The sequence below is a fragment of the Poecilia reticulata genome, chromosome 15 (assembly GCF_904066995.2).
Source record: "Poecilia reticulata chromosome 15, P_reticulata-male-v2, whole genome shotgun sequence".
NCBI lineage: Eukaryota > Metazoa > Chordata > Actinopteri > Cyprinodontiformes > Poeciliidae > Poecilia > Poecilia reticulata.
This window is the reverse complement of record NC_088844.1, coordinates 10,366,390-10,393,525: the sequence shown is the minus strand read 5'-3', so window position 1 is coordinate 10,393,525 and position 27,136 is coordinate 10,366,390. Positions and strand designations below refer to the sequence as shown.

At 41.8% G+C, this 27,136-nt stretch overlaps 1 protein-coding gene across 2 annotated transcripts; it reads right to left on the bottom strand.

Annotated features, from left to right (window-relative positions):
• Positions 1 to 3,447: 3,447 nt before the first annotated feature.
• Positions 3,448 to 19,310, bottom strand: tnfaip3 (tumor necrosis factor, alpha-induced protein 3). Of its 2 annotated transcripts, none has more exons than XM_008429168.3 (9): positions 19,156 to 19,310; positions 13,987 to 14,423; positions 9,888 to 10,078; positions 9,646 to 9,787; positions 9,303 to 9,473; positions 8,727 to 8,907; positions 7,654 to 8,645; positions 7,339 to 7,553; positions 3,448 to 6,911 (listed from the first exon to the last, which is right to left on the bottom strand). In XM_008429168.3, the coding sequence occupies exons 2-9, from the start codon at positions 14,291 to 14,293 to the stop codon at positions 6,636 to 6,638; spliced, it is 2,475 nt and encodes an 824-aa protein (XP_008427390.1). In that variant the 5' UTR covers positions 14,294 to 14,423; positions 19,156 to 19,310; the 3' UTR covers positions 3,448 to 6,635. The 2 variants fall into 2 exon arrangements, with proteins under 2 accessions (XP_008427390.1, XP_008427389.1); XM_008429167.3 differs by lacking the exon at positions 19,156 to 19,310 and adding an exon at positions 17,190 to 17,622.
• Between the last annotated feature and the right edge of the window lie 7,826 nt (positions 19,311 to 27,136).

The following is a 27,136-nucleotide window of genomic DNA, read 5'->3' as shown; positions in this document are numbered from 1 at the left end:
AATCTCATCTTTGATCTCTGTATTTATATGGGTAGTTCAGAATCGGTGAGATAATCCATTTACATCATTGAACTTCACAGAAATCTGAAGTTCAACCTCTAGCAATAATCCAAATCCTTATGTGGACCCAGGTTAGCTCTAGAAAAATCGGATTTTTTTGACTCCAGACTCCAGTCCAGAGGTAAACATTTGAGTTGGTAAGATGGAAAATGTTCTTTCCCAATGTTACTCCTAAATAGTTGGGTTCTTGATAACATTTAAACATTGTTATCTGGAGACTTGGTGACGTGAAGCTGCTGCTCTTTGCTTCAGTGAATTTTATTTGGACTAAACAGTTCAACAGTCTTACTTATTGTACCGACTGTAAATATGAGCAGCTATTTTCTTGTCGCCCTTTCCTGACATTTAAAGATGAACACTCATCTGCCTTATTTGAACATTCTCTTGTCTGGTCTATTTTGAAGAGAAGCACTGAGAAGCAATTATGTGATACTCAAAGTCCAGGTTAACTGGAAGTAACGCACTACTAATCAGAGGTTCGGTAAACCTATTCACCTTCTTCAGTTTGGCATCCTGGTGTGTGCAGCATCGGAGAATTTGTTACATTTCTAAACTAATCCTGTCACTAATTGACTGTTTAAAATTAATTTGTTTTCCAAGCTTTCCAGTGAGATTTAAGACTCCTTCGATAAAGGATGGATTTTCTTTTAAGACTTTTTCCACATCTTGACCATGGGAGCTAAAAGGTTTCTCATTAATAAATTCAATATTAAAATAAAACTGTTTTGATCACTTTATTATTTTAGTGATGTATTTTCTTTTTAAACAAACTCACTTTTAACTTCCTGCCACATTACCTCTAACAAAAGGGTTCTGACACCGGACAGAGGCTCTCGTATGTTAGGCAACACGGCGCTGCTTTTCTTGTCAGAGGAACTGTGCCATTTTTCTTTTCTTTTTTTTTCTTTTTTTTAAGTATTTGCATGCTGGGGTATTTCCAGGAAACCACATCAGCCAACCACGTGAAGCCTACGCAAAGCCCTGCTGTCCCACTGATCTTAAATGTCCCAGTCGCAGCCTTTCTAACCAGTTCCACAACTCTAACGGCCAGATCTCCCCTCCCTCCAAACTCCCCCTCCCACCAGATAATCTATTCCTCATAAGTGAGCTGTGTGTTTTTTTATATATATATGTGTGAGGGTGGGGGATCCCCTTTTTCCCATTAATATTAAAACACATGACACCCTAACAATAGCCTGGGGGGAGGGGGGGAGAATAATGATAATAATAATGTGAAAAAGTACAAAAAAAGTCACCATTTGAACTTTTCTTGATGGAAATGTGTAACAAAAGAGAAACAAGCAACAGAGGCGGAGGGAGGAAGGGTAAAAAAAAAAAAGAACGAAAAAAACCTAACCCAGGTCTGCATTCAGTAAAAATGGTGCATTGTGCCACATCTGAACCAGGCCTCAGTCATCTGTTATCTGATGTTTTTCAGTTTTTTTTGCAGCACCCACAGCACTTCCTACACTGAAGATGGATTCAGTAAGCTGATTTATTTATTAATTTTTTTTTTTGTAGAAATAGCATTGAGAAATAAACACCTTAGGGGAAATGCTACAAGAGTGCAACGTTTGGGCCTCAGACAGCATGAAAGCATCCTGCAACATACAGCGGAGCATGCATGCGTGTGCTACATGATTCAGGAAAAGAAAAAAAATACACTTCTTCCTCTCAACCAGTCACACAAACACTGCAGATGCAGCTTGAGTGACTAAAAAGATGACAGAAAAGCTTGTTTATTTAATTTAGTAAAAAACTCATGCAATTCATTTTACGCAGTCTATCCTCATATTATGTTTTTTCATTAGAAAATTCTGAAAATTTTCTAATGCACAGAAGAGGCCTTGCTGTGGTTGACTAAAAAAGTTGAGTGCTCAGCGTCATATCCAGAGATTGAGTTTTTAAAATAGATTCCAGCATCACTGTAGAGTCGGATGGTGTCAGGCGGGTGTGGCAGTAACCAGGTAAGGAGTACCTGGTGGAGGGAGAGTCATGGTTTGGGGATGATTGAATGCTGCTGACTGTGGGAAGCCATGGATGCCAACGTACCATGACGCACTAAAGCAGAACATTATCCCCTCCCTTTAGAAAATGGACGCTACGGTTACGACCCCAAACACACCTCTAAGATGACTACTTTGCTAATGAAACTGGCCGAGCATGTGAACAGACCTGGACCCTGGTGAACATTTGGGCCGTCCCCAAATAGAAGGTGGAGGAGCAAAACGTCCCCAACGTCCACCAGCTTCACAATGTCGACATGGAAGACGATTCCTGCGAACCTCTAGTGAACTCCCTGTCCGAGAGCAGAAAGTGATGCATAAACAATGGTGGCAGCACAACATACACACACTTTGGGTACACTTTGTACCCACTTCTGTTGGCACTGGTTTAGACAATGAGTGCTGAGTTAATTTTAGGGGACACAGACTACTTTACATCATATTAAAGCGTATTTTCAGTGTTGTTCCATAAAATGGTATCATAAAATATAAACCAACATTTGGGGTGTTCTCACTTCTGTGAGATTTTGTACATTATATTAGGTGATGAAAGCCAAAATCTGAATGCTTCGTAAGCCCTCCTAAAAAAGGCTTTTCAAAGCCAAAATGTTGTCACACAAAAGACTGATATGCTGTATTTAATTGAACAGTTGCTGTTCAGAGCATTGTACATTTCTGATTGGAAAGTTGAGTGGAAGGAAAGCGTGGTGGAAGAAAAAACAGGTGCAAAAGCACTCAGGCTGTCAAAAGATGACAAAGCAAAGAGTTGGAGGCTGATTGAGTCCATGCCACACCGCATGGATGCAGTAGTTTATACAAAAGCAGCCACAACTGCCGTACAGTAAATCTACTCTGAGTGTGACTGAAATTTTTGTAATAAAATAAATGATCAATCTAACACTGTAATTTTTAAAAAGAATTTTGAATTGATCAAAATTAAATGCCTGAGCAAATGAGTGTAGGTTTCATTTTTTGATTAGAATTTATGAAGTAAATTATATTTTATTGAACTAAGCACGTCTACCATGAAAGCATCCACATACACACACGTTTGTGTGGCTATCTTTGTGGGGACTTTCCATTGACTTCCATTCATTTCTACAGCCTAAACCTTACCTTTAACCTTTTCCTAACCCTAACCATCACATACCTAACCCTAAACCCGACCAAAACTCAATTCACACCTTAGTCCTAACTCTGACCCCTGACCCAAAAACAGGGTTTCCCCTTGTGGGGACGACTTCAGTCCCCACAAGGAGCAATTGGTCCCCACGACGTAGTATGTGTCAGGAAAATCATCCAAACAAGGTATTACAAACAAACGCACATGCACACACGCACACACACAATAAACAGAGTCAAGAACCACAATAGTCAAGAGTTCTTAGTAAAAATAATTCATATTTTCACAACATATAAATAATTATTGGATCACACAATACAGATATTTTGATATGAATAAATACTTAACAAATAAAACCAGGCTTTTTTTTCATACAATACCCTATTGTCGAAAGAAACTTCCAAACCATTTGCATGTTTTGTTACACCTTCTGCTCTTAAGCCGATGCTTCCTCTACCGGTGGAATGTCCCTAGACAAGTCCTAAATGCCTCAGCAGCTTAGACAAATTATGTGCAATTTATATGATCTCCTCCCAGGCAACTTAAAAAACAAAAACAAAAAAACAAAAGCATAGAAAACAAAGTAAGAACTGTCAGAACCCACCTCCAAAAGCATGTCAGGGTGGGTCCCGATGAGCCGACCACTAGTTGGTCTGTAATTGATTAAGGTTCGTCTAGAGGTGATTAAAGCACACAGAGATCTACGCACAGGCCGTCAGCGCGTGTGGGCTGGCCCGACGGCTTCAGTTACAGTTGAATGAAAAAGGCAGACCAAGAGCCTGGTTGTCATTTCTACACTAAAGCCACAGATGGACATCTACAGAGGAGTGGGCGTTTGGCGGCGGGGGCCGAGGGGAATGACTGCAGCGGACTTTTGATAAAAACGTGTGGCGCTTCGGGTTGTCTGCATTTCTCACTATTTGAACCAGACAAGACATTCATGGAAAAGATTTTTGCGGACGTTCAGGTGAGGTCACACGGAATTGAAGATGTCTATATGTGGCATAAGAAGTTAGTCTAGAATAACCCAGGCTGGTCGTTTTAAGGAGGTAACAACAACTGTTTTGATGGCACATGTTTTTTGATTTTTTTTTCCTTTTTAAACCTTTTTTATCTTTTGGCAAAAAAAAAAAAAAAGAAAAGAAAAGAAACAAACAGATATATCAAAATCCATTAAAAACTTCCAAAACCAACAAAAGGAAACAGAAATGTCAGTTTTGCTTGAGTGTATCATCCAGATGCACAGACCTGTGCATTGTTCTGTTTGTGTTGTAAAATGAGGCATCGGGTTGGAAGGTCCTACAATACGGACTAGGTTCCATGCTCACAAAAGCATTTTAAAAAGGTGGGAGAGCCGATCCCCCAAACCCCCGTTATGGTCCATAAAATATCAGAACTACTTAAAGGCAAAACTTATCAAGGATCAGCCCCGATAAACGCGCCGTCGTGGAAAAACGGCACGGAAAAACACATTCAGATTAAGGAAACTCGCCGGAGCGGGCGACGGGATTGCTCTTGGAAGTTCGGGAACCGGCGTCATCCCGACTCGTCCAGCGGGAGCGGAGAGAGCAATGCGACTCTTCAGGGATTCGTTTACCTACACGCCACCTCAGGCTCGGGTGTACAATCTCACAGGAGCTGTGTGTGCATGTGCAAATGTGTGTGTTTGTCTGTGTGTGTGTATGCGGTGGTTTGAGACTGATAATTATCCAGACCGAGGCGTATTTGCTCGCTCACACCTTCTATATTTTGTTGGAAACAATCCCCTACAGACAGGACCGGCAATACTACATTCGTGTGCATGATGCGTATATGCGTGCGTGCGTGTGTGAATGTTTCTAGGTGCTTAAATTGTAAGTAAACATGGAAACAATGTCCAAGGCAACAGATCTGTGTTGAAGGAGGAGGAAAACTAGAGGAAGGAAAGGAGAAATAGTAAGGTGAGTTCTGTCTTCGCTGTGTTCCCTGCCTTCTGATCGCTGACAACAGGATGTCGGCTACAATGGGAAAGGCTTGTGTTTCTGTACATGTAGCACCAATACTAGCAGGGACCCGCCCTGTCTGTCTCGCACCGTTTAGTCACATGGTTCGCTTTTACTTTCCGTTTGAAGCCATTTGACTTGCAGAAGTGACGGTAGTTTGTGAGGAATCGCTTGAAAACGAATATTTGCTTTTCCACTCGCTGAGCAATGGACGTTCATTGCCATTTTAAGAATTGTAGGCGACTGATTTTTAGGCAAAGAGGGCATAAACGAGATAGGCATGGGCTGGTTTATGGATATCAAGAGTTATAAACACAAAAAGTATTAAATTCCATTCGCCCCAAACTCAAAAGGGACACATAAAAATAAAAATAAAGATCATAAGTTCATCATAAGTAAGTGCTAAGAATGATTTTTCAGAAGAGACGTTGATAAATTTGGACCTTTTAGGTAATAAGACAGGGACCTTGAAAATCTGGAAAAATGCAAACATAATTCCATTCTTAGTTTTCCTCTTTTCATACTATCCAGATTTGAAAACGTTACATCGCTATCAAAAGATAGCATCGATTTAAATATCATAGTAAACTAAATATTTTATCAGCAATAAGAATAATTGCTGCTTATACGTTTGAAATAACAGAAAGTAGATCTGTCCTAATTGTTTGTGTCATTTCGTGTGAAACTGCTGTACTTCAGCTCAGTTGTATTGTCCAGTTCTCACAGCGGCCCATGCCTGATGAGTGATTTTTTCGGAGGGGAAGCTAAGATAAACAAAGTTGACCTCCAGACAGGAGGAGCGTTGCATCGGCTCAGCTCGTCTCACTTCTGCTTCCTACTTCCACAGACGTGTTTGCTGGGCTTTCCCAACTACTGCATCTCTCACTTCAACAGAGCAAAATGCTAGACAGACAGGCAGACGGATACACAGATGGGTTGAGACAGACAGACAGACATGGTAAAAATCCTTGGCTGTGGTCTATAAAGCAATGTCAGATGCTTCTCGTTAAGCCAATATACAATCATTTTGTCCGGCACGGTTCTCTACGTACCTCTAAATACACACTGTACACAAGGGTTAAGTCAGTTGCTCGGACATGGAGCCAAACCTCTGGCCGTGTAAGAGCACACGGCGAATCAGATGATAATTGCACAAAGAGGTATTCTGGAGGCCATGTCTACTGCAAAGAAAAAAACAAAACAAAAAAAAAAAAAACACACACACACACACACTCACTCACCACCACCCCCCTCCCTCGTACACACACTGTCTCTTCACATTCGACATTGGGGGGGAGGGGGTTGATTTTTCAGGCCATAAGGTTACTAGTTAGTCACTAGCTAGTTAGTTAGTTGGTTAGTTAGTATCAGAGGTGCATTGACTGGCATGGGGAGCCCACTGCAGGGCGGTGGCTCTGGCGTGCTACCGATGTGTCGTCATCGCTGTGGTGTGCTGCGCCGCGGTCAGCCGCGGTAGATCTGTTTGAAGTGGTCGCACTCGTTGCAGTAGCCCTGTTTCTCTTGGTTGGCATAGTGGTCACAGCCCTGCGTCCGACACCTCTGCTTGGACTTCTCCTTGGGCGCCTGCGCCCTCCTTCCCGCCTCCCGGCCCTGGCCTCGCGTGTGGCACTCGGGGCAGAGGTCTGTGCAGCCAGGGGACACGTTGCTGCAGCCGCTCCGCCGGCACTGGGTCTGGGTCTGGGATTGCTGCGAGGATCTGGGTTTAGCTGCTCGGTCACGCTTTGGGAACAGGAGGAAGAGCGAGGCCGGTTAGAACCCAAGAGATACTACAGTGTCATGTACAAGTATTAAACCATGCATAATTTTGTCTATGTCTACAAACTCCAGTAAATTATTACGGATGCAACTAGCTATTATTTTAGTAATCAAATATTCAGATTAAAAAATTTTGTTTTTTTTTAGCAAAATGCCTTTTTAGTCTGAATACTGGAACGACTAACTGATTACTAAATTAGCTGACGATTTTTTTCAATAATCGATAAATCACAATAAATCATTTCAGCCCTGTAGTAAATACATGAATTGTTTTTACTTTACTGTAACTATCGGGGTAAAACAGCAATGGCTGTTTTAAAAGATGTGTAAAAAGATGCTAAAAGTAGACGGTTAACAACAACCAGGTAGGACAGGTGCAGCTGACACGTACCATGACCAGAGGAGGGGAGTGTGGTGTCCGATGTGCAACTTGATTAAGACGTGCACTTTGCTCTTTGACGTAGCACTTGTCACAGTAGCCCTCCAGCATGGCCTTGCCAACCGCGCCGCACCCGGACCCGGAACCCCGACACCGTGTGGCGTTCTGGAAGCCTGTCTCCAAACCGCGCCGGCTCTGGACCGGGGCAGGAGGAGGAGGAGTCAAGCCTAGAACAGAAAAAAAAAAAAAAAAAAAAGAAAAGATGGCGACCCATGTTAGCAAAAATATCGCTTTGACAAGACTGCATCACGTCGAGTCGGGACTTACGGTGGTTTGTCTGATAGTCTACGTAGCAAATAGTGCAGAAACCCAATTTCTCAGGAGTCCCAAAGAACTGGCAGCCGGATCTTTTACAGCGCTGGGCCAGAGGAGTCTGCCAGGCCGACGTGTGTGCTGGGGTGAGGGTGAGGCACGGCTGCTCAGTGTCTCTGGCCTGGTTCCAAGCCGAGGCCTCAGTCCTGTGGTTGCCCTGCTGCGGCTCCCCCCTCTCCGGAGCCTGCTGCCTCTGCATGCAGGGCGGACACAGGCCGTTGAATATCCTGAACACCTCCTGCCGGCACATGCTGCATCGCTCCGTCTCCGCGTCGCAGCCCCCCCACTGGGTCCACCCGGAGCCCTGGGCTGGGTGGGAAACGACGGGCGCCCCGTTGGGCCCCGGGAGTCCTGTGGCGGCCGTCCCGGCCCCGGGGGGCCCGTGGTTCTGCCTGGCGTTGAAGCAGCGCTCGCAAAGGCCGTCATGCTCCACGCTGAGGGTGAAGAGGCAGCCAGGTGTTTTGCACTTCATGGCGTGAGTTTCGCTGTACAGGCTGAGGCTGGGGGCAGTGGGCGGGGCCGAGCGGGGACTCGACAGCACCACGCCCCTCCCGGAGGAAGAGCAAGGCGGACTGCTGCTCCTGGCTCCTCTGGCGCTCACCTCGGTCTCCGCTCCTCCCATCATCCCCAGTCCTCCCTGCACGCCGGCGCCCTTGGTCTGGACCACACCCTCTATCCTGGCCCCGCCCCCTGTTGTGGCCTGCCGTTTCTCGAAGCACTCGTGACAATGAGGCTGCGTGTCCACGGAGACATAGAAGGTGCACCGCGGCGTGGCGCAGCGAATCTCGATGAGGGAGAGCTGGGAGACGGAGAAAGGCGGAGGTCGCTGTGGCTGGGCGGCCCAGGCCTGCTCCTTGTCCTCCTCCCAGCGCTGATACTCATGGTTGACGAGCTGCAGGTAGTCCTCCATCAGGTTCATGTCCTCGGGAAGGTTGCCCTCGTCCAGCCTAGCAGACACACAGCATGGCCTCCGTTTAACATCAAACCTTCAATCAGCTCGCGGACCAGACTTTATGAATCCTACGTACTTCGCAGCTTTCATGATCCACGCGGTTTCGTGGCCCAGGCCGATGACGGGGATCTCTATGAGGTGCAAGTAGTCGTTGAGCAGCCTCTCTTTCTGCGGCTGCTCCTTCTCCATCAGGAAGTGAACCTTCAGCTCCTCAAAGCCCACCCGCTTCGGGTTGATCAGTGGAACGGCTCGGATCTCTGCAAAAACACAAGACCGTTTTATTTTTCTCTCTTTTTTTTTTGTTACCACCACCAAACGTTGCAGGGCTTCCTCTGGGGCCTTTTCAAACCACAGTGGTGGGTTGTCTGAAATATAACGTATGATGCCCAAACTATGTTAATTACCCACTACCACGTCGTTCATATGAAAAGTACGTCAACATTGGGGGGCCTTTTTACAGGCTTGAAGTAAACAATACATTAAATGTAACCTTCCTAAGGCATCTTTTTTTCGGCTTTTCTCTCCCTCTGGACTCTGAAGGTGTGGTGGCTTTTATTTTGCCGTGGCGATGTGCCACAATCAATTACATGTTAGAGGAAACCCTGCTCCGGCTGCGTTACACCCATCGGTTTGATTTTATTATTCATCCTACCTGGGCCGCTGTCTTTGACGGTGATGAGGGGTGCGAAGTGCTGGGAGTCATAGCCAAGCACTATTGGGTATTTGTAGCACTCCGTGGGCGGCCAGTGTAGAGGCAGATAAATCCCGCCTACGTTCAGAGGGGAGATGGAGGAGCCAGATTTCATACTCCTCACCACCTGGTCTGTTGATGAAAATAAGACAAAAACTATTTAGCAGAACTAATTTTAAAAGTAAGCTGAAGAAAAACATTTTCATTCATCTTACATCAAAGAACCATCAATCAGATTTGCGTTAGCGCAAAAAAAAAAGAATCTTAAATCCTGGTTTTATGTTTCAGCCGGAGAGCTGACTACCTGCGATGACGACTATGGGTCGGCGGAGGATGTTGGAGAGTATGAAGATGTGAATGTCCTCCAGGGAGTCGAACTGGAGTCCGTTGCTGCTCGAGACCGGAGATGCCATCTTTACAATCTTGTCCCACTCGTCCTCCCAGTTCTAGGACAGTGCAAACACAACCAATCTGGATGTAAAAGCCTATCCACAAAAAAAAAAAGGGGAACCCATCGAGCCGTGGTTTTGGGTCTGGTTTTCGTACCATGGTGGTGTATCTGAGCCCGGTCTGGGTGAACTCTTGCGACTGCAGCAGCTCCGCCTGGAATCGAGCTTTAAACACAGCCGTGTCCGTCTCTTTCAGAACGCCGTGGAGAGCTTTCCGGAGCACCAGGTCCGTGTCCTGGACGCCGAGCATGTACTGGGAAGCTGCGTGCAGCAAGCAGTTCCCATCTCCTGCAGATACAAACACACACACACAAGAGATTAGCCGTTCATTTTGTAAGTGGAAATGAAAGTTCTCAAGAGTATGCACGCACTCATTCAAATACTGGGGACCGACTGAGGCCTGCGTGCACGCTAATGTGTAACTAAAGTCTGGGGATTTCCAAGCCACTGGGCCAATCATCACTATCTGGTTTGTAGATTATAACTTGACCCTGGCAGGTCTAAAAGTACACACACTCGTACTTCAAATGGGGTCCCGTCTATAAAAATACTTGACCTGAAGTTACCTTCTTTTGAAATCTGTGAGTAAATGATTTGCCTGCTATCCCTTTTCAGTCTGCTCGCCATCTAATGACCAAGAAGTTGCTCAAAAGGAGTGTTTGTAAGAGCAACTAAAAACCCTGGAATTTTATTTCGTCTCCTTCGGCACTGCTGGGTCTTTTCCTCATTGTGAAACAGGAGAGGCTGTATTTGTCAATGTGCGCAACTCTGAAATACCCTGTTGTCACACTAAACACAGGAATTTCCCTGTGCTAACTTCTGCTTTTTTTATGCTTGTGTGTGTGTGTGTGTGTGTGTGTGTGTGTGTGTGTGTGTGTGTGTGTGTGTGTGTGTGTGTTGATCCCTCCTCTGATCCCAGCTCATCAATGCTACTCAGCAGGTCCTGTACTTTCCACGGAGGCGTGACTTGGACAAGAAGGAATGTTTGGGTTTTTTAACTACTGTTATCATCGGCCGATGAGGGCTTGTGATTAATGGGCCCTCAGATAAGGTGCGCCCTCACGTGTAATGCAAACACAAGGCATACATGCTGGTCCTGTCATCTGTACGTTTTGTCTGCTTTTCCTGTCAACTCTCAAACGATTCACTCTGCATAAGGAAAGTAACTTTAACAACTAAAAAATTTTGATTTTCCTTTTTGAAAATAAGCCAATCTGTGTATAAGATTCTTAAAATGAACGTTTGTTTTGAGCTAGAATAAGATCCATCAGTATTTCAGGGGTAAAAAAATACAACCCTCCTATTTCAGACTAGAAAGCTGTTGTTGCATTTCCGTGCTCTTGCATCACTCAACAAAAAAGAAAAAAAAAACATACAATGCAGAGTTCTATGGTCGAAAGAAGACGAAAAAAAAGAGGACATCCTCAACAAAGATGCATCCAGACACAGGTTTCGCTCAAATGTTCTCAAACTCGAAAAACCTTTTGACCGTGAATCACGTGAGCATGACTGGCGACCGAAGATGAAAGGCGTCAAGCTATATATAGATGCTTCCTCTGTGGCGAGCTGGGGCACTTCCGGAAAACACGCCAAGCTCGACCTTACTCTGTTTCCATCCAGGTGGCAGCACTACGAGCGCAGGCCGGCTACTGGTATCAAAGTAAACTGAGGTTTTAAAAGAGAGTGACAGTTTCAACAGCGCTGCGCACGCTGCTGCCACTGCTGCTCAGCTGGCTGCAAATGGCTTCTATTTATAAAGCAAACCGGCCTGAAAACACAACTAGATAAGCATTATCCGTCTCTCATGTCGATTGTAACACCTTAACTCATTATTGTAGCTAAATATTAATACGTTATATGATTTTTGCGTCAGTTAGCTTATTGGTGTTTTTAAAATAAAAGCGATTAGATCAAGTTTTATATTAAATTTTAAAGTTCTCCAGTTGTTCGAGAAATAGCGTAACACTGCACATTTTAACTCTCATATTCAAGAAAAGACAAAGTCAGCTGTTGGGAAATCTTTTCTGTCAAACACACAAAAATTTATAGTGTGAAAACTAAACAACCTCTTCAACGAATTGCTTTTAGAATGCTACCGCTACGTTAAAACTTTTGGCTAACTACCCAGCTATTATTTACTACTTCAAGTGTTGCAGAGTGGCAAAAACTTTAACTAATCCATGCAATAAATCTAAAACTGAATTTCATCAGGTTGTTATTTGAATTTTGTCACCTTATGTCAAAATAACTAATAAATATAACAGATTACATAATTAATATGTTGTATCTTTTTGCAGCACAATAACACAATACAAGCTTTTCTGTGTATTAAATAAAAGCAATTCAGATCAATGCTAATAAGATAATATTACATATGGGACACCATAAGAATCAGGACTCGAGCTTAAACAACACGAGAATCTCATATTGTGACCCGGCACAACTTAACCATGCAGGGGCTCCAGGTTTGTGTGGCGACTTTTGAACTAAAGTCAGAACGATGCACATGAAAATCCCCAAATCTGTCCAAATCCTTTAAGATTCACACCAGAAGGAGTGTTAAGAGCGTCGCCTCTGCTGCTGAAGTGCGAGGAGTCAGTTTATTGTAGCTGAACCAATCCTGCGTGAAGGGGACACATGACAGACATGGGATGCTGCTCGGGGAAAAACCCTCGGAATGCGTTCTCGATGTTCAAGAGGAAAGTCACACTGAAATTTAATGAGGTATCGCAGCGCTGGGATGGAAACAGGAAAACGGATGTGACTTGGCCACTTGAATTATGCCGGAGTTTGTGATGCTTAATTCGATTTATTTGTACGAAAGAAAATCCCTGGAGGTTTGAGGTTTTAGTACGTTTTTGACACGAGTCATAGCCTGAGAATACAACAGGATTTTCGGGAGCTAAAAATTTATGTACCGGAAGATGTTGGACATTCTCTGAGGGACTTCTTCCTCCGTCACGTTTTCTCAGCTGAGGTCCAGTGACTCAGCAAACGTCAGTGAGATCCTTTGTGAATATGTGTGTGTGCGTGTGTGTGTGTCCGTCCTCTGCTCAAAATCATGTCTAGGTCTTTCAGAGTTAGATTGTCCGGCTTTAACATTCTGCCTCATCAAGCCAGGAAATTCCAGTCAGGTTACTTACTGGCAGCCTGAGGTAGCCGGGTTCGTCATCAATAAAAAGGGTCTTTCTGAATGAGGAACTATCCCCTGATGAAAGTGGCAGTGACTCATTTGGGTTATTACTTTAAAAATCAACAATGACCCTCTAGGGATAAAACATTCAGTAACTCGGATTAGATCAGAAGAGGAATTTCTCACATGAGGAAAAACAAAACAAAAAAAAGAAGACATTTTGTTTTCTGCTGGAAACTTAAGCCTTTAACTTGTCGCGCAGACTGATTTTCACTTCCTGTTTTTGTCGCGAACACTACGGGCTGAAGATTTTCTTTGAACGCCGTTCTTTCCCCTCTCTCTCTCTCTTTAAAACAGTTCACCAGACACGCAGGAGATTCGGTTCCATTTGATCGGCTTCTGATTGAAAAGTAAAAACAAAAAACGTCAAACCTGAGTCAAGCAGGTGCGCAGCGGCTCTTCATCAGATCTACAGGCCTTCACACACGCCTAAACAGAAAAGCAGGGGACGAACCTGCCGGGGCTGCAGCTACTGGAAATACTTTGGTCTGAAAGATCACCAGCAGTAAACAACATTGCTGTGGGTGACGCCGGTGAAGTTTCCAGTGCAGAAACTACGATCAGAGGCACCAGGGGCCATTTGTGTGAATGTTTGCCTGCGCCGGGATGTTCCCGAGCCGCAGCGCGCACGTAACAGAAAACATGACTTAGTAGCGGGGCGCAAAAGGCCTCGGCAGAGGCTGCTGGATGAGTCTGTCTGAAAGCGGAACCCGTGCACCTTGATTGTTGTCATTTACAGTAACCCTGCTTGTGAGTAATGACATCTGAGAATTTAAATATCAAAAACCCATTGACTCATAAGCCAACAGCTTCTGCTACAGAAAATGAAACAAAGGCCCGCTTCACATCCTCAGAGGGGAGTCGCAACAATCGAAGTTGTTCCTAAAATTGAGACTTCCACATTTTTGTCTAAGAAAATAATCCGAGCCTCATAAAGCCTCACGGGAAGTGACAGGCAAACGTCAAACATTGTTCCAACTGAGTCGTCTTCACGGTTTCTTACCGTTGGTGCGCAGCGGCACCATCTTCTTCAGTTCCCGACACCAGTTGAGCTTCTTCTCCTGCTCCAAAGAGGCCTGCATGGCCCGGTCCAGGATGGCGGCTTGCACCACCTCCCTGAAGGCCTGTGGGAAGTGGTTCATGGCGATCATCTCCAGGGTGTAGCGGTGCATCCCCCGCAGGTGGTGCATGAGGCCGGCACTGGCTGCCGGCTTCACCACGTCGTTGGGCACGCGCTGACGGATCTTCACCGCTTTCAGCAGGTTGGACACAAACAGGAATTTGGGGAGGAAGTTCTGGCCCTGCGACATGGCGGACGGGTGGCCGGGAGAGTGGAAGGAGGGGAGGAAGAGGAACGAGGAGGAGGAGAGGAGGAGGACAAGGAGGAGGAAGAGGAAGAGGAGGAGACACCCAACTGGCAATGATGGGACAACGTGAAATCTGGGGAGAAGAAAAGAAAGAAAAAAAAATGGGAGAAAAATCGGTTATTTCACAATGGCAGCAAAGATCAGAGTCTGGTGGGAATTTTTTTGTGGAGATTCCCCTTCCTCGTTAACTGAGACGCAAAACTCATTTTAATTTACAGTTTTACTCGGGAAACCACCCATAAAACAGAAACACTTTACCAATGAGTAAATGAGGTGCTTTTTTCTGCTTTCAGATGAGATACTGTTCGGTTAAACTCAATAATAATAATAATAATAATAATAATAATAAATAAAAAGAAACAAAGAGTGCTTTATAGTCTTTTCTTCTAATTCTCCTTTTCGCCTTAATGGTTTCTGAGAGTTTCCCCCCCCGCACCGAAAACAGGGTGTCCCACTGTCCCACCGAGCTCAAAGTGTCCCAACAATCAACTGGTGCTTTCCAAATTTCCCCAGGGTGATCCAGAGTTTTCCAGGCTGCTGGGAAGTTCACAAGGCCTCCTGCTTCAGCAGCACCTCAGCGACCGTCGGCCTGCGTCAAGGTTTGGTTAAAGATTTCCGGGAGTTCATTAAACACACAACAGGCTCCTCAATGTAGAGGAAAGATAAACCAGTCTTAGTAACACCACTGGTCAATGCTTACCAAGATCTATAGTTGCTTTTATTTAAAAAGGGTAAAGTAATCGTAAATAATTTGACATGTTAATCATTAAAGCTAATTGCTTCTGGTTGGAAATATCAAATAAGGACACGCCAACTCCTCGAGTTTCCACTTGTAGCTTTTCCTGCTGTTGACTTTCGCTCTTATCAAGCAAGTGGTGGCTCTCCCACTGCAGCAACAGGTGGGGGAGGGGAAACAACATTTAAAATGTTTACTTAAAATAGAAACAAAAAGCTAAACCAGGGTCTGGCGTGTAACAAAAAAAAGGGGCAACTTTGACTCTTTTCCTTCATGCTTTTTCTGAGTATCCGCTAAAGGTACACGTTTGAGTAACATTTGCCGTTTTTCCCAACTTTACATTTCCACTGGATGGGAAGAACAAAGAAAGGCGTGATGGTCCTTCAGTTTCAACACCACGACTTTCGTCCCAGCGACAGGTTGGAGAGGAGAGCCACTGCGTGAGAAGCTTTGCTCTCTCCAGCACCCGCCGTGGTTTCTCAGTAAAAAGATTTTAAACTGTAGAAATGCTACGATGGAAATTTTTTTTGTAGATATCCATCTACAAAGCTTTTGTTGATGGAAAGTTATTGTTAGTAACAATAACTTTGGTGTGCATCTTTTTTCAGTTCCCTTGAAAGTCCCTTGATAACGATAATTGGCTCAAGCTTGCTGCAAATGTTACGAGGATTATTTATTTGATGTTCGTTTTTAATATTTAAATTTAGTGTACTTGTAGTTTTAAAAGTGATAAAAAGTAAAACCAAGGACGGCAAAGAAAACTTTCTCTAAATGGTCCGCGTATGTAAAAATGCAAAGCTGTTTCTCACCTAGTCACTGATTAAACAATTGATGAAATTCTATGTTTTGTCTTCTGCTTAATATCTGCTTTAAAGAAACAATTCAGCTAAAATAGGTTAAATTCTTAGCTACCAGTTGATAGGTAGTAGAAAGTTAATGTCAACCATTTATTGTTCATTTAAAGAACCAAAAATGTTTCCTAGTCATCTATCTTTCTCTTGTAAGCCTGCTGACCGGCAGTGTGCAGCAACAGGTGGGGGAGAAGCATCAAACAGCCATCAAAATCTCAAATCAGCGACATTTTTCATAGCATCTCAATTAAATGACTTTAAACTGCAAGACGGAATAATTTGTGGTTTAGAAACCTAAAATAAACACAACACAACTTTTTCAAACTTTGGTAAACCTTCGTACCACAGCTGTGTTATAATTGATTTTTATTGTTCATTAGAAGAAAAAAAAGAGTTACATTTTACTTTTGAAGAGGAGTTGAGCAACACAGGCTTTAAAGAGCTGCTTCAACAAATGAAGGAGAACCTTCAGCTGCCAGTTCACACACAGGAAGTAAAAAGTACTGGTCAGCAAGTGAGCTTTGACTTTTGCTGACTTTTTAACTCCGTCCTAACCTACATCCTCACATCAACAGGCTGACAATGAGTCAGTGGATGGTACTGAAGTTCACAACCACCTGAAGGCTGGGATAGCCTTCAGTCTCCAAACAAGAGCAGCAGCAGCAGCAGCAGCAGGTGCAACAACAGACTAGGCCCTGCTGAAGTCAGTCACTTTCAGGGAGCAGAAACCAAGACAGCTGGCTGTCAGGAGGCACGCTGGACGCCTAGTGTTGCCCAAACAGGCAGACTTTAGGCTAGACACAGCGGCGGACGCTGCGGTTTTAGCATGGCCGGCTACACGCACGCATACAAAAAGAAAAGAAGAAAAAAACACACACACATACACACACACACACAACACAACAACAGGAGACTTTGCTGACGTTAAAGGCTTACGTAATTGCAATGACAACTACCTTTGAGACAATGTAGTGATCAGCGGCGCTTCGGAGCGCGGGTTTAGAGACAAGAGAGGCGGCGTTGGTATATTTGTTCGTTTAAACGTCCCCGTTATCCGCTCGGAGGGGAGACGTCTTTGTAAACAATGGCTGTCAAAGCCACTGTCGTGAGCAGGCTTTCCTCCATGTCCCCAGAAACACACGACCAACACGTTACTCAAGGCCCCAAAACATGATGTGTCCGATAAGTCCCAGCCCCTCGGCGGGGAATGTAGTCCAGGCGAAGAGGCAAACAGGGAGAAGTGTTGTCTTACCTGTGTAATATGTCGGGGGGGTGATAACAAAGCCTCCCGGATGCTCAGGCTAGTCCTCTCTCAGCCACTTCACTCAGCCTCACCGCTGCGGCTCTCGGCGCCATTCAACCCTCTCTTTTCCCTCCACTATAACATCTAATACAGAGCCCTCGCAGCTCGAAGAAGCCTTTCTAAAGACTGTTCTCGTTCGCTAGCGCTAGTTTTTTAAAAAAAGGAAAAACTCCAAGTCAAGGGGATTTCCACACGGGGACTTTCCGTCCACCCATTTTGCTCGCTTTTCTCAACCTTGGCGTGCAGTTCCACCCCATCGTCGCTAGGGGGCCTCCATCTGTCTGACTCAATACTGAAAAGCATATCCCACCTACTGAGCACAAAGGAGCCTTCACTGAATGAAAGAGACAGGTCGCGTCACACTCTATTTCATGAGACAGCCTTAGAAATAAATCATTAACCCCCCAAAAGACCAGCCTCAGCAAATGACTCAGGAATACGAAAGAAAACCCCTGTAGTTCATTAAAAAGCAGGGTTTGACTCGCAGTCTGCTTGTGTATGTTTGTGAATGAGTATTTAATAGTTTGACTAAGGATTTTGTGATGATGACGATGATGATGCTGATGATGATATAATACTGTTTTGACTGTTTGGAAATTATGCTCAGAGGAATTAAGCCGGACTTTTTACAGTCATGTAAGACCCAGAGGTGCGGTTATCATTAAAGTCTTTCCTCTTTTTTTTCCATCAGGTTGTGGGTTTCTCAATCATTTAGTGTTTTATGCATATCCAAGTGCAGTTTCCTCTTACTTTTGTAGTTCACATTGAACTGCATGAACTGCATGTCCTAATATAGTCACTACAAAGCTGCATTAATGTAACACTCAGAGTTTTTATATAGTATAAAAAATATTTTATATAGTATAAAAAATATTCAGTATTTTCCAGATGTGAATAAGCATAGAAAAGGACATTATAATAGGAAAACATGTTTATATTTCCAGATTTGTATGCCCTCTTCCAATATCTAAATGTTGTTTTCAGTTATTTTTTATCATTCTTTAATCAATCCATACGCACTATTTTCTTTGCTATCCAGCCTGTATACTTAAACTCCTGTTGAAGTTTTACATTTATGCTTTCACTTTAAAAAAATGGGCCATGACTTTGAGCTTTACTAATTTAAATGTCGAAAATGTTTTCATCTTTTAGATCCTATTACTATGTAAAAACCAAAAAACAAAACTTTCCTACATGTTCAGAAATGTGAAAACTGCGTCTTCTGATCTGTCGGTTAAAATTTCTCACACATGCTCGACTTTTTAAGAGACACATCCAGCATCCAACTCATCTGAAAGTGCTATATAAGTTAAATGTGTTAAATCCCACTCACATAAAGGTAGTTTTTTGGTTAAGGTGGTTAGTAGGCTCTATTATTAATGACTTAGATGTCAGTTTGTGGCGAAGCTCACCAACCGTCTCACTGCGGTCTGAAACTGAAGAAGCTACTGTGCTTTTGTTCCAGCTCTCACATCTGTCTCTCAGATGCCACAGGTGATGTGAGTGTTGTATGACACAACAAGAGAAACAGTTCTTTTTATCCTTTTATAATGTGGGATATTTAAAATTAATTCAGTAAAAGATTAAAAATAAACTTTTGAAATCAGTATTTAACTTGTTGACCTTGGTTTAATATAGTAGCATCTAGTCTTGGCATTAAAAGTAAAAAAAAAACAAACAAAAAAAACAACAACATAAAAACAAAAAATAATAGACCAGGTCATACTGTTTTGATTTGTAAGAAAATACTCAAAAAACAATTTAAATCTGAGTGTTAATAAGTGAGTATTTGCATTTTTTTATTTCACAGCTTGATAATGCTGATGTAAATAAAGTTAGCAACAGATTTCAGAAGAAAAACTGAACAACGTTCTGTTTAATAAATATCTACCATGTCCAAAAATGCAAAACTTACCCGTAGCAGCTCAAGCTCAAACCTTGCGTTTCCTCATAATGGGTTACTCTCACCCTTATCCACCTGTTGACTTTGTATCCAACCAATGTACCGACTCATTGCTCATTTTCAACTTTCCTTTCTCCTCCCTGTGGAAAGCCTCCTGACTCCCTGAACCAAACAAACACTGGAAACCACAGCCCTCATGTGGGGAACAGAAACCAATCACCTGACCAGCATTCGTGAGGAATGAGCTCACCGACATACCTTTCAAAGCTCAACTCTCTTTCAGTCACCTTTTATGCTGTGAAAATAAATAAATAAATGAATAATGATCGGTCAAACAAATCCTCTATAGATTTTATTTTAAAAGTTCCACATTGGGTCACATGCTGCTGAGTCACAGTCTGCGATCAATACAAACTTGTTATGGCAGCAATAAAAACAGCGCGTCACAAGTACGTGGAAACCCCCCAGAGGAGACGACTGACCCACTGATCTGCTCCAAATCAGCAGCTGTCGATGTCTGTCGGCTCACTGATGTAGAAAATTTGGAGAGGAGTACAGCAAAAATATAGCTGGAACCAGATATTTACATACGCTGTGCTAAAGGATGTGGAAAATTTTGATTTTGATAAGATCAAACTAAAGCTTTCCTGTTTCAAATCAGTCAGGATTATTTCTGTTATTTTTGTTTACTAAATGTGTGAACAATGAGTTTTGATAACTTTTTAAGCCTTATTCAAATTCAGAAATTTACATTCATCCTTTTCTGACTTCACAGCATTTGGCAGAATTGCTTTCTAAGCTGTATAAGTTGGGTTAAATGTTTTGGGTGTCCTTTTTCAAGTTTCTCATAAAAGTTTGCTGTAATTTTGCCCCATTGTTCTGGACAGAACTGGTGTAACTGAATCAGGTTTGTCGGGCCGCCTGACTCGCACACACCTTTTCAGCTCTGCCCATATCTTTGGGAATCAGATCAGGTCTTTGTGACGGCCAAATCAAAACAGCAAATTTGTAACAAATTTTGAGGTTATAACTTCCTCCATGCCTTGAGATGTTGCTTTAAAACTTCTACATAATGTTCTTTGTTAATTATGCCTCTTATTTTGAGATACAGCAAAAGATCCCCACGACATGTGGTTGACCTTTAGTGTTTGTCAGACTTTCACACTACCCCTTTTTATACTCCAGACAGAATTATGGGCATGATGCATGGTCAAACACTTTCATTCTAGTTTCATCAGGCCACAAGTCACTTCTCCAAATACTCAGGTGTCTGACTCAGTGCATTTCCAATATGTTGTCAGCATTTCTCAGTTGCTTTTGGAGTGCTGGCTTCTGCCTGTCTGTGTGGCCTTTCAGCTCAAGTCTGCACAAATTTCACTGTTGGTAACAACACTTTTATACCAGCATCAGCCAGTCAATACATCAATATGTATTGCAGAAAGAATATGTTTTGGAACAAAAATAACATTGAAAAATATACTTCTAAATAAAGCATTACATAAATGTGAGATAAAAACAAATACCCTAAAATCAAAATGATGTTCACTTAAGACAGAAAAGACAGAAAAACTCAAGCTCAGCTATTTACTTTGTTGCCAATGTTTCTTAGCAAGTTGCAGAGTGTAGCTAGCAACAAGGTGTTTGTATTATTCTACTCTGATTGGTCAATCCTGTCCGGTTGGTTAGAGCTAATTTAAACAGGTTAGGACCATGTTACAAATCTGGCTTAAACTAAGACTTCTCAATACATTTTCAGTAGAGTTTATGTTAAGTTGGCCCACTTTTACTATTATAAGCTCTTCTAAACTAGCTTTTGTATGTTACTAATAGTTGCCGATAATTGGACAATGACTTCAATCATCAATCAAAACTAGTTTTGGAACAGTTAAAGTAGACTAAGATTCTGCTGGTAGGTTGGTTTTGTGTGGAGCCAACCAACCAAATCAATAAAACTACTAGTTCTGATGAGAAAACTGGCCAAATAACCTTCCACAATTCAAACATGTGCATCCGAGTCGTCTTCAAAAAAAATCACAGCAGTAATGTAGTGCACACTCATTCCACACCCAAAAAGAGTGAATCAAATGCATCACTGAAAGTCCAAAATGAATGCAACATTCATGCCAATAATGAGTGTATGTAAACTTCTACCTGGAATTGTATGCATTGCTAATTTACGTAAAACGTTGGAGCAATTGCTCTTCTGCTCTTAGCACCGTTTGGCATCTTTTAGACTCAGAATACATCGGCTAATGTTGCTCATCAGCTTCTCATCAACGGATCATTCACCTGATTCGGGTGTGTTAACATCTGAAGTTTGCAGGTCAGTGAAACAATCACATCTGAAGGCTTTCACATAACACATGGCCATTTGGGGCTTTCTTTAAGTTGTGTAATTGAGCAAGCCAGTATTTTATACCTGATAACAAAGGAAACACTGGTTGTTCCCCATGACAAAAACTTTAACCGGAAATATACCACTCAGGTTGTTTCCGAGAGGCATCAGACTTGAGTGTTGCAAATTTTCTATAAGTCTGTGGTGAAGAGCGCAATCTTCAAAAGTCAAATGATGGAGTAAAAGCACCAGAGTCAACGACCCAATTGTCTGAACCTACTTGGGAAATGCTGATTTTGTCTGAGGGACTCCTCTAGTTCCTGAAATTCACCCAATGGTACAATAGAAAAGGTCGTGAAATGAACTGCTCAACGAAATGGGCAAAACCAAACATCCACTGTGAAAATTATTCTTGAACCACCAGTGGAGAGCCTTTAGACCAGGGATGTCCAAAGTCGTTCCTCGAGGGCCGGCATCCTGCATGTTTTAGTTCTCTCCCTGGTGGTAGTAACAATCTTTTTAGCATGTCAATGTTCTCCTTAGGTCTCTAATGAGCCATCATTTGATCCAGGTGCGTTAAACCAGGGACAGAACTAAAACATGCAGGATGCCGGCCCTCGAGGACCGACTTTGGACACAAAAACTTATTTAACTTTACTACACAAGACCTAGCAGAGGAGGTTTTTAATGCCCACAGCAAGATGTTTTATACCATGACCGTATCTGGCAGGACAGTATTCTCCTTTGGGATGAGGATTCAAGACATTTCTGTAGATTATTCAAAAATTACTCCTGTAAGAATTTAAATACTCTAAATAGGAAAAAAGTGTGACTCTGACCCAATTTCCTGTTTGACTGCAGAGTTTTTGCACGTCTTTGTTTGCAACACCCTTAGAATACTGCATGCTCTTGTTCTTTACAGTAAGTGTCCCATATTGAACGGAGTGCACAATGTTACATCCTCCTACAGCGTTTCATGTTCCTCTTTCTTTAAAGACAAACACAATTAGCATACATTTAGCTGTTTTTTTTTTTATTGAACAATGCCACATGTCAGAGTAAAACTTCCTCATTGATTTAAAAAGGAACTGTGGAAACTAGAATTAAGACCATAAAGATGCTGGCAGTCCATTTGTCTGTCAGCTGGTAAGCCAAACAATTTACATTAATCTATATAAACCTCCTAATACATATATACACTTTATGCAGAATTATCAGTCAAGTGGACATTTTCACCATTTTTAGGTAGATTTATGAACTCCAAGCTGGATGAACTTGACTACATAATGGACTTAAGAGTAGCAAGTGATGTGTATATGTGTAATAAGTGAAGGTGAGACATAAGTAGGTCAACACCCTAAATCTAGATGTTCATAATTATTAGGCAGCTTTTTTCCGTTATTCAAAATGGGTCAAAAAAGAAATTTAACTCACTCTAGAAAGTTAAAAAGTACCACAAGTCTTACAGAAAGATGCAGAACTCTTAAAATTGATAAGATATTGGGGTGTGTTTGCAGACTCAACAAAAAATTTGTAGCAAATAGTCAACAGGGTCACTGGAAAAAAGATGCAAATTAACAGCCAAGGATTTGAGAAGAATCCAGCGTGAAGCTACCATGGACTCATCTTCCAGTTCTGTCGTTTTCCATAACCTACAACCTATGTGGAGGATCTAGAAAATGTTCATCACTCAGAGACATGACATAAGTTGAAGTGCCTAAATTGATTAAAGAAATAACTAAAGACTGCTTTTTCAAAGTTTTTATGGATGAAATGAGAGAGGCTCTTGATGGACCAGATGGTTGATCCTGTGGTTGGATCAGTAATGGGGCAGAAGTCCACTTTGAATCAGCAAGGTGGAGGTGGGGTAGTGGTATGGGCTGGTGGAGCTAAAACTGAAGATCAACAAGGAATTAACTCCAAAACATACTACTAGGTTTTAGAAGATGCTTCCTTCAAGAATTTGTGCAGGAAGAAGTTTTTATGATTTCTTTACAGGACAATGCTCCATCACACGCATCCTGGTTCTCCTCTGTTTGCATTCAGGTTTGCAGTTTATTGACATTTTGGATGAACCTGTATTTGGTGATTAATAAAAAAAAAATAAAATCCTAAAAAGTAAGACTTGCCTAATAATTGTGTGCACAGAGTATATAAGCCTTCTGGAGTCATACGTCTCTTGTGTTCTGACAGTGTGGCCAGTCCCTCAGAGTGACTTCTGAACCCAGATCGTTCCATCAGAGCCCCAAAAGCCTTGGGGCCCCATCCCGATATGAGGTGGCAGAAGAAGTGGGGAGAACCCTGGGGAGAACTGTGATGAAGAACATCTAGTGTTCTTCTGGCTCCTCATCTCACTGGAAAGCACCTCAGAGGCAGATCGAAACCAACCTCCACAAAGACGATACTTTGTGAGACAGCTTTGTGTGTATGTGTGCGGGGCTGTGCGTGTGTGTGTGTGTGTGTGTGTGTGTGTGTGAGACAGGAGGGGGTTAAAGATGACATCACTTTACTATTGATTTCCTTCCAAATAAATTTTTGAGGGCCACAACTCAAAAGGGAAATGGGTTCAAGCTGAACTGCAAAGAGGAAACCAGGGATGAAACTGCTGAAACGCTCATCAACACTGACCTCTAGTGGCCTCTTTCAGCAGCAGAAACACAGCATTTAGATGTAACGTTAGCTTTAAAACCCAGATTGTGCCATCATTGTACTTGAGGTGAGTGTTTAATTTGAAAGAAATCACAATTTACCCCGCAATGGACTAGACGACCAAAAGATAATGACCACATTTCACCATTTCACACAACAAATGTTATTTAATGCAACAAAATAACAAGCAAATGCTTTTATTTGTAAGTGTTGCATATTTTTCTTAGATATCACATCCTTCACCTGACTATATATAATTTTCTCATCTGATGTGCCTACTGGAGCACTGTGACAGCAAACGACAATGTTTGTTATGAGAGCAGGTGAGTAAAGGTTGTAAAGTACCAATTCTTCAAATAAATTAATCTTTTGTTGCAATATCATGATTGTATTCTGAAAAACAAAAAAGGTAACATTGAATCAGTTTGGAAAAATCAGCTTCGAGAACAAGTTTTTATTAAATTTTTTTATTTTATTTTACTAGTGGCATATTTATTAGCATTCATGCAATTGCCATTTTGTACAACTAACTTTTCACCAAGAGGACAGCAGCTGGTAGGCTGGAGCAGACAGACAAAAATCTTTGACCATTTCAATCTTCCAGAGTTCAGGCTCCTGGTTTCATTTCACATCTACACATTTTCAATGGTTAAGACCTGAGGACTGAGATGACCGTGAAAGAAGGTTGGATTTGGGTCTAGGGAAGCATCTTTATGCTCATATGTTTCAGATCTTTATTCACTTTAAGGACACAATGATGATCCATTTCAGTTTCCTGCTAGAGGTCGGGATATTTTTATTTTAAACGTTCTGGTATTTCAGCGTTAGTAATGCAGTAGGCTCTAAAAAAAGTTCCCATGGGATTTGGAAGAAAACAGGCCCGTAGCATCACAGAACCTCCTCACATAGAGGTGCCTCTTCACATTCAAACTTGGGTTTGTGCCAAACCCACCTGCAGTGTTTGTTGCTGAAAAACTAAAATTTTTTTTTGTCTATTTGATCGAATCAAAGCACACAGTTCCAGTGAAAGACCCAGCAGAGTTCAATGAACTCTGCATGTTTACATTTGCGGTGACCTTTTTGTTGTTTTGTGGGGGGGAAACTCATTTTGTGGGCGTTTTTGATTCGTGTTATATCTGCATCAAAAAGTTGAATTCTCTATTATGTCTGCTTGAAAAAAGATCCCACCATCGAAACAAGCAAATCACAGAAACACACAATTGAATTAAGGATTCCTCGAGGGTTTCCACAGAAAACACCTGGGAAATCACCTATGCAGCGCCGCGCCTCCCAAACAACCACTGGGCATGTAAATAGTATAAAATAGTTGTTACTGATACCTGGCGAGCCAAACACACCTCTCTTTTCTCTAGTTCCTTAACGTGACGCTTTGGAGGTAATTTTTTGGTAATTCTCCACATCGGCTTCACTGTGGGCTCTGCTAAAGACACAACCTCATCTAGCACAGTGATTAAAACAATGAGGCTCTTGTGTGAAAACTTATTTACAGGGAAACATCAAGTCATGTGTTAGTAATTAAAAGTTCCCAGTCTGACCAACTTAAACAGTAAAGTCTGCTTTAAAAAAAACAAAAGCAAGAATGAAAGAAAGAAATGTCTGAAGTACATTTATTTCATTCTAATTGATTGATGATTATAATGAGGGACTTTGTGTAAAATAATTATATCTTAAAATGTGATTTTATTTTTTGTGCTATTTTTTACTAAACAAATGAACTCAGAGCCTAGATTTTCCTAAAGTGATCAATGGGATTATGCTACTGCAATAAAAAATGTATTTGTGTCAAGACATCTTAAACATCAGTGTTGCCGTTGCATGTCATTACTGGTTCTGTTGATTTATCTGAACTTAATAACAAAACTAAATTAAAGAGTTGATCTTCACATGACAGTGGAGCCGTTCTTTAGCAGTATTTCAACTCTATTTCTTCAAACAGCGCACTCTGCGGTCACAAGGAGAGACGGTCGAATTGATCTAAAATATCAACACCAATACCAAGTAAATATCATTATCGTATCGATTCTAGTGAAGTAAGGTCGATACTTTAGTTTCAAATTCGCTCGTGAAATTGTATTATATTTTTGCATTGTATTACTCAAAAAGATTTTCTTTTGATTTGCTCTCAAATTATTTCTTACACTTCTATTGACAAAAAAATGCACACATTTATTTTGTTCTTATGTTTATTTTTAAATTATTGTTTTTGTTTATTATGTTAATATATTAAAGTATTTTAAGACACCTTTAAACTTTATCCAAATTTTGTCCCAGATTTCAACAAAATAATTGAAAGGAAAAACCACAAAAACACTTGAAGGTTAGAAGTTTGATGAAATATAAAGCCTTAATAATAAAAAAAGTATCTCTATCGATATTGGTGATACTAGTGATACCAAAATAAGGATAACCATTAAATTTTCCAGCCATGTTTAAGACTTTTTATTCAGTAGCTACTTGTTTGACTGTGTGAAACTCTTACTCATCTAGATTTAATTTCAAGTCAAAAGTGACCCTGCTGGCTGTTTTTTAATCTCTTCCAGGATTTAACTGGCACTGATATGTTTGTTAAATCAAAATCAAAAGAGGATCAATGATCAGTATCGTAGCTGTGGTAGCAAACTTCACCTCCTGTAAACAATTCCAATCTATTCCTATAACTTTCATAAAGTGTTTAACTCCTCATTATATGAGCTCTTGGTGGTTATTTAAAAAGACGTTAATTATTTACCTGGAAAATGAAGGCCAACGGTGGTGCACCATCAAAACTCTTCCTGTAAGAAACATCTGTGAAATTGAACATGGAAAGCCTTTCTCATGAGAATAACTGTGTAAACAAAAAGTGAATAAAAAGAGTAGTTTCAGTGAATTTTGTTTTTATTAATCGTTGCATTGCCACAGGAAGGGCTTTAGATAGGTGTTTTACACAGGGAGCTCATTGGTTCTGCATTGTCTTTTACCACAGTTTCTATATATCCATTTAATAAAAAC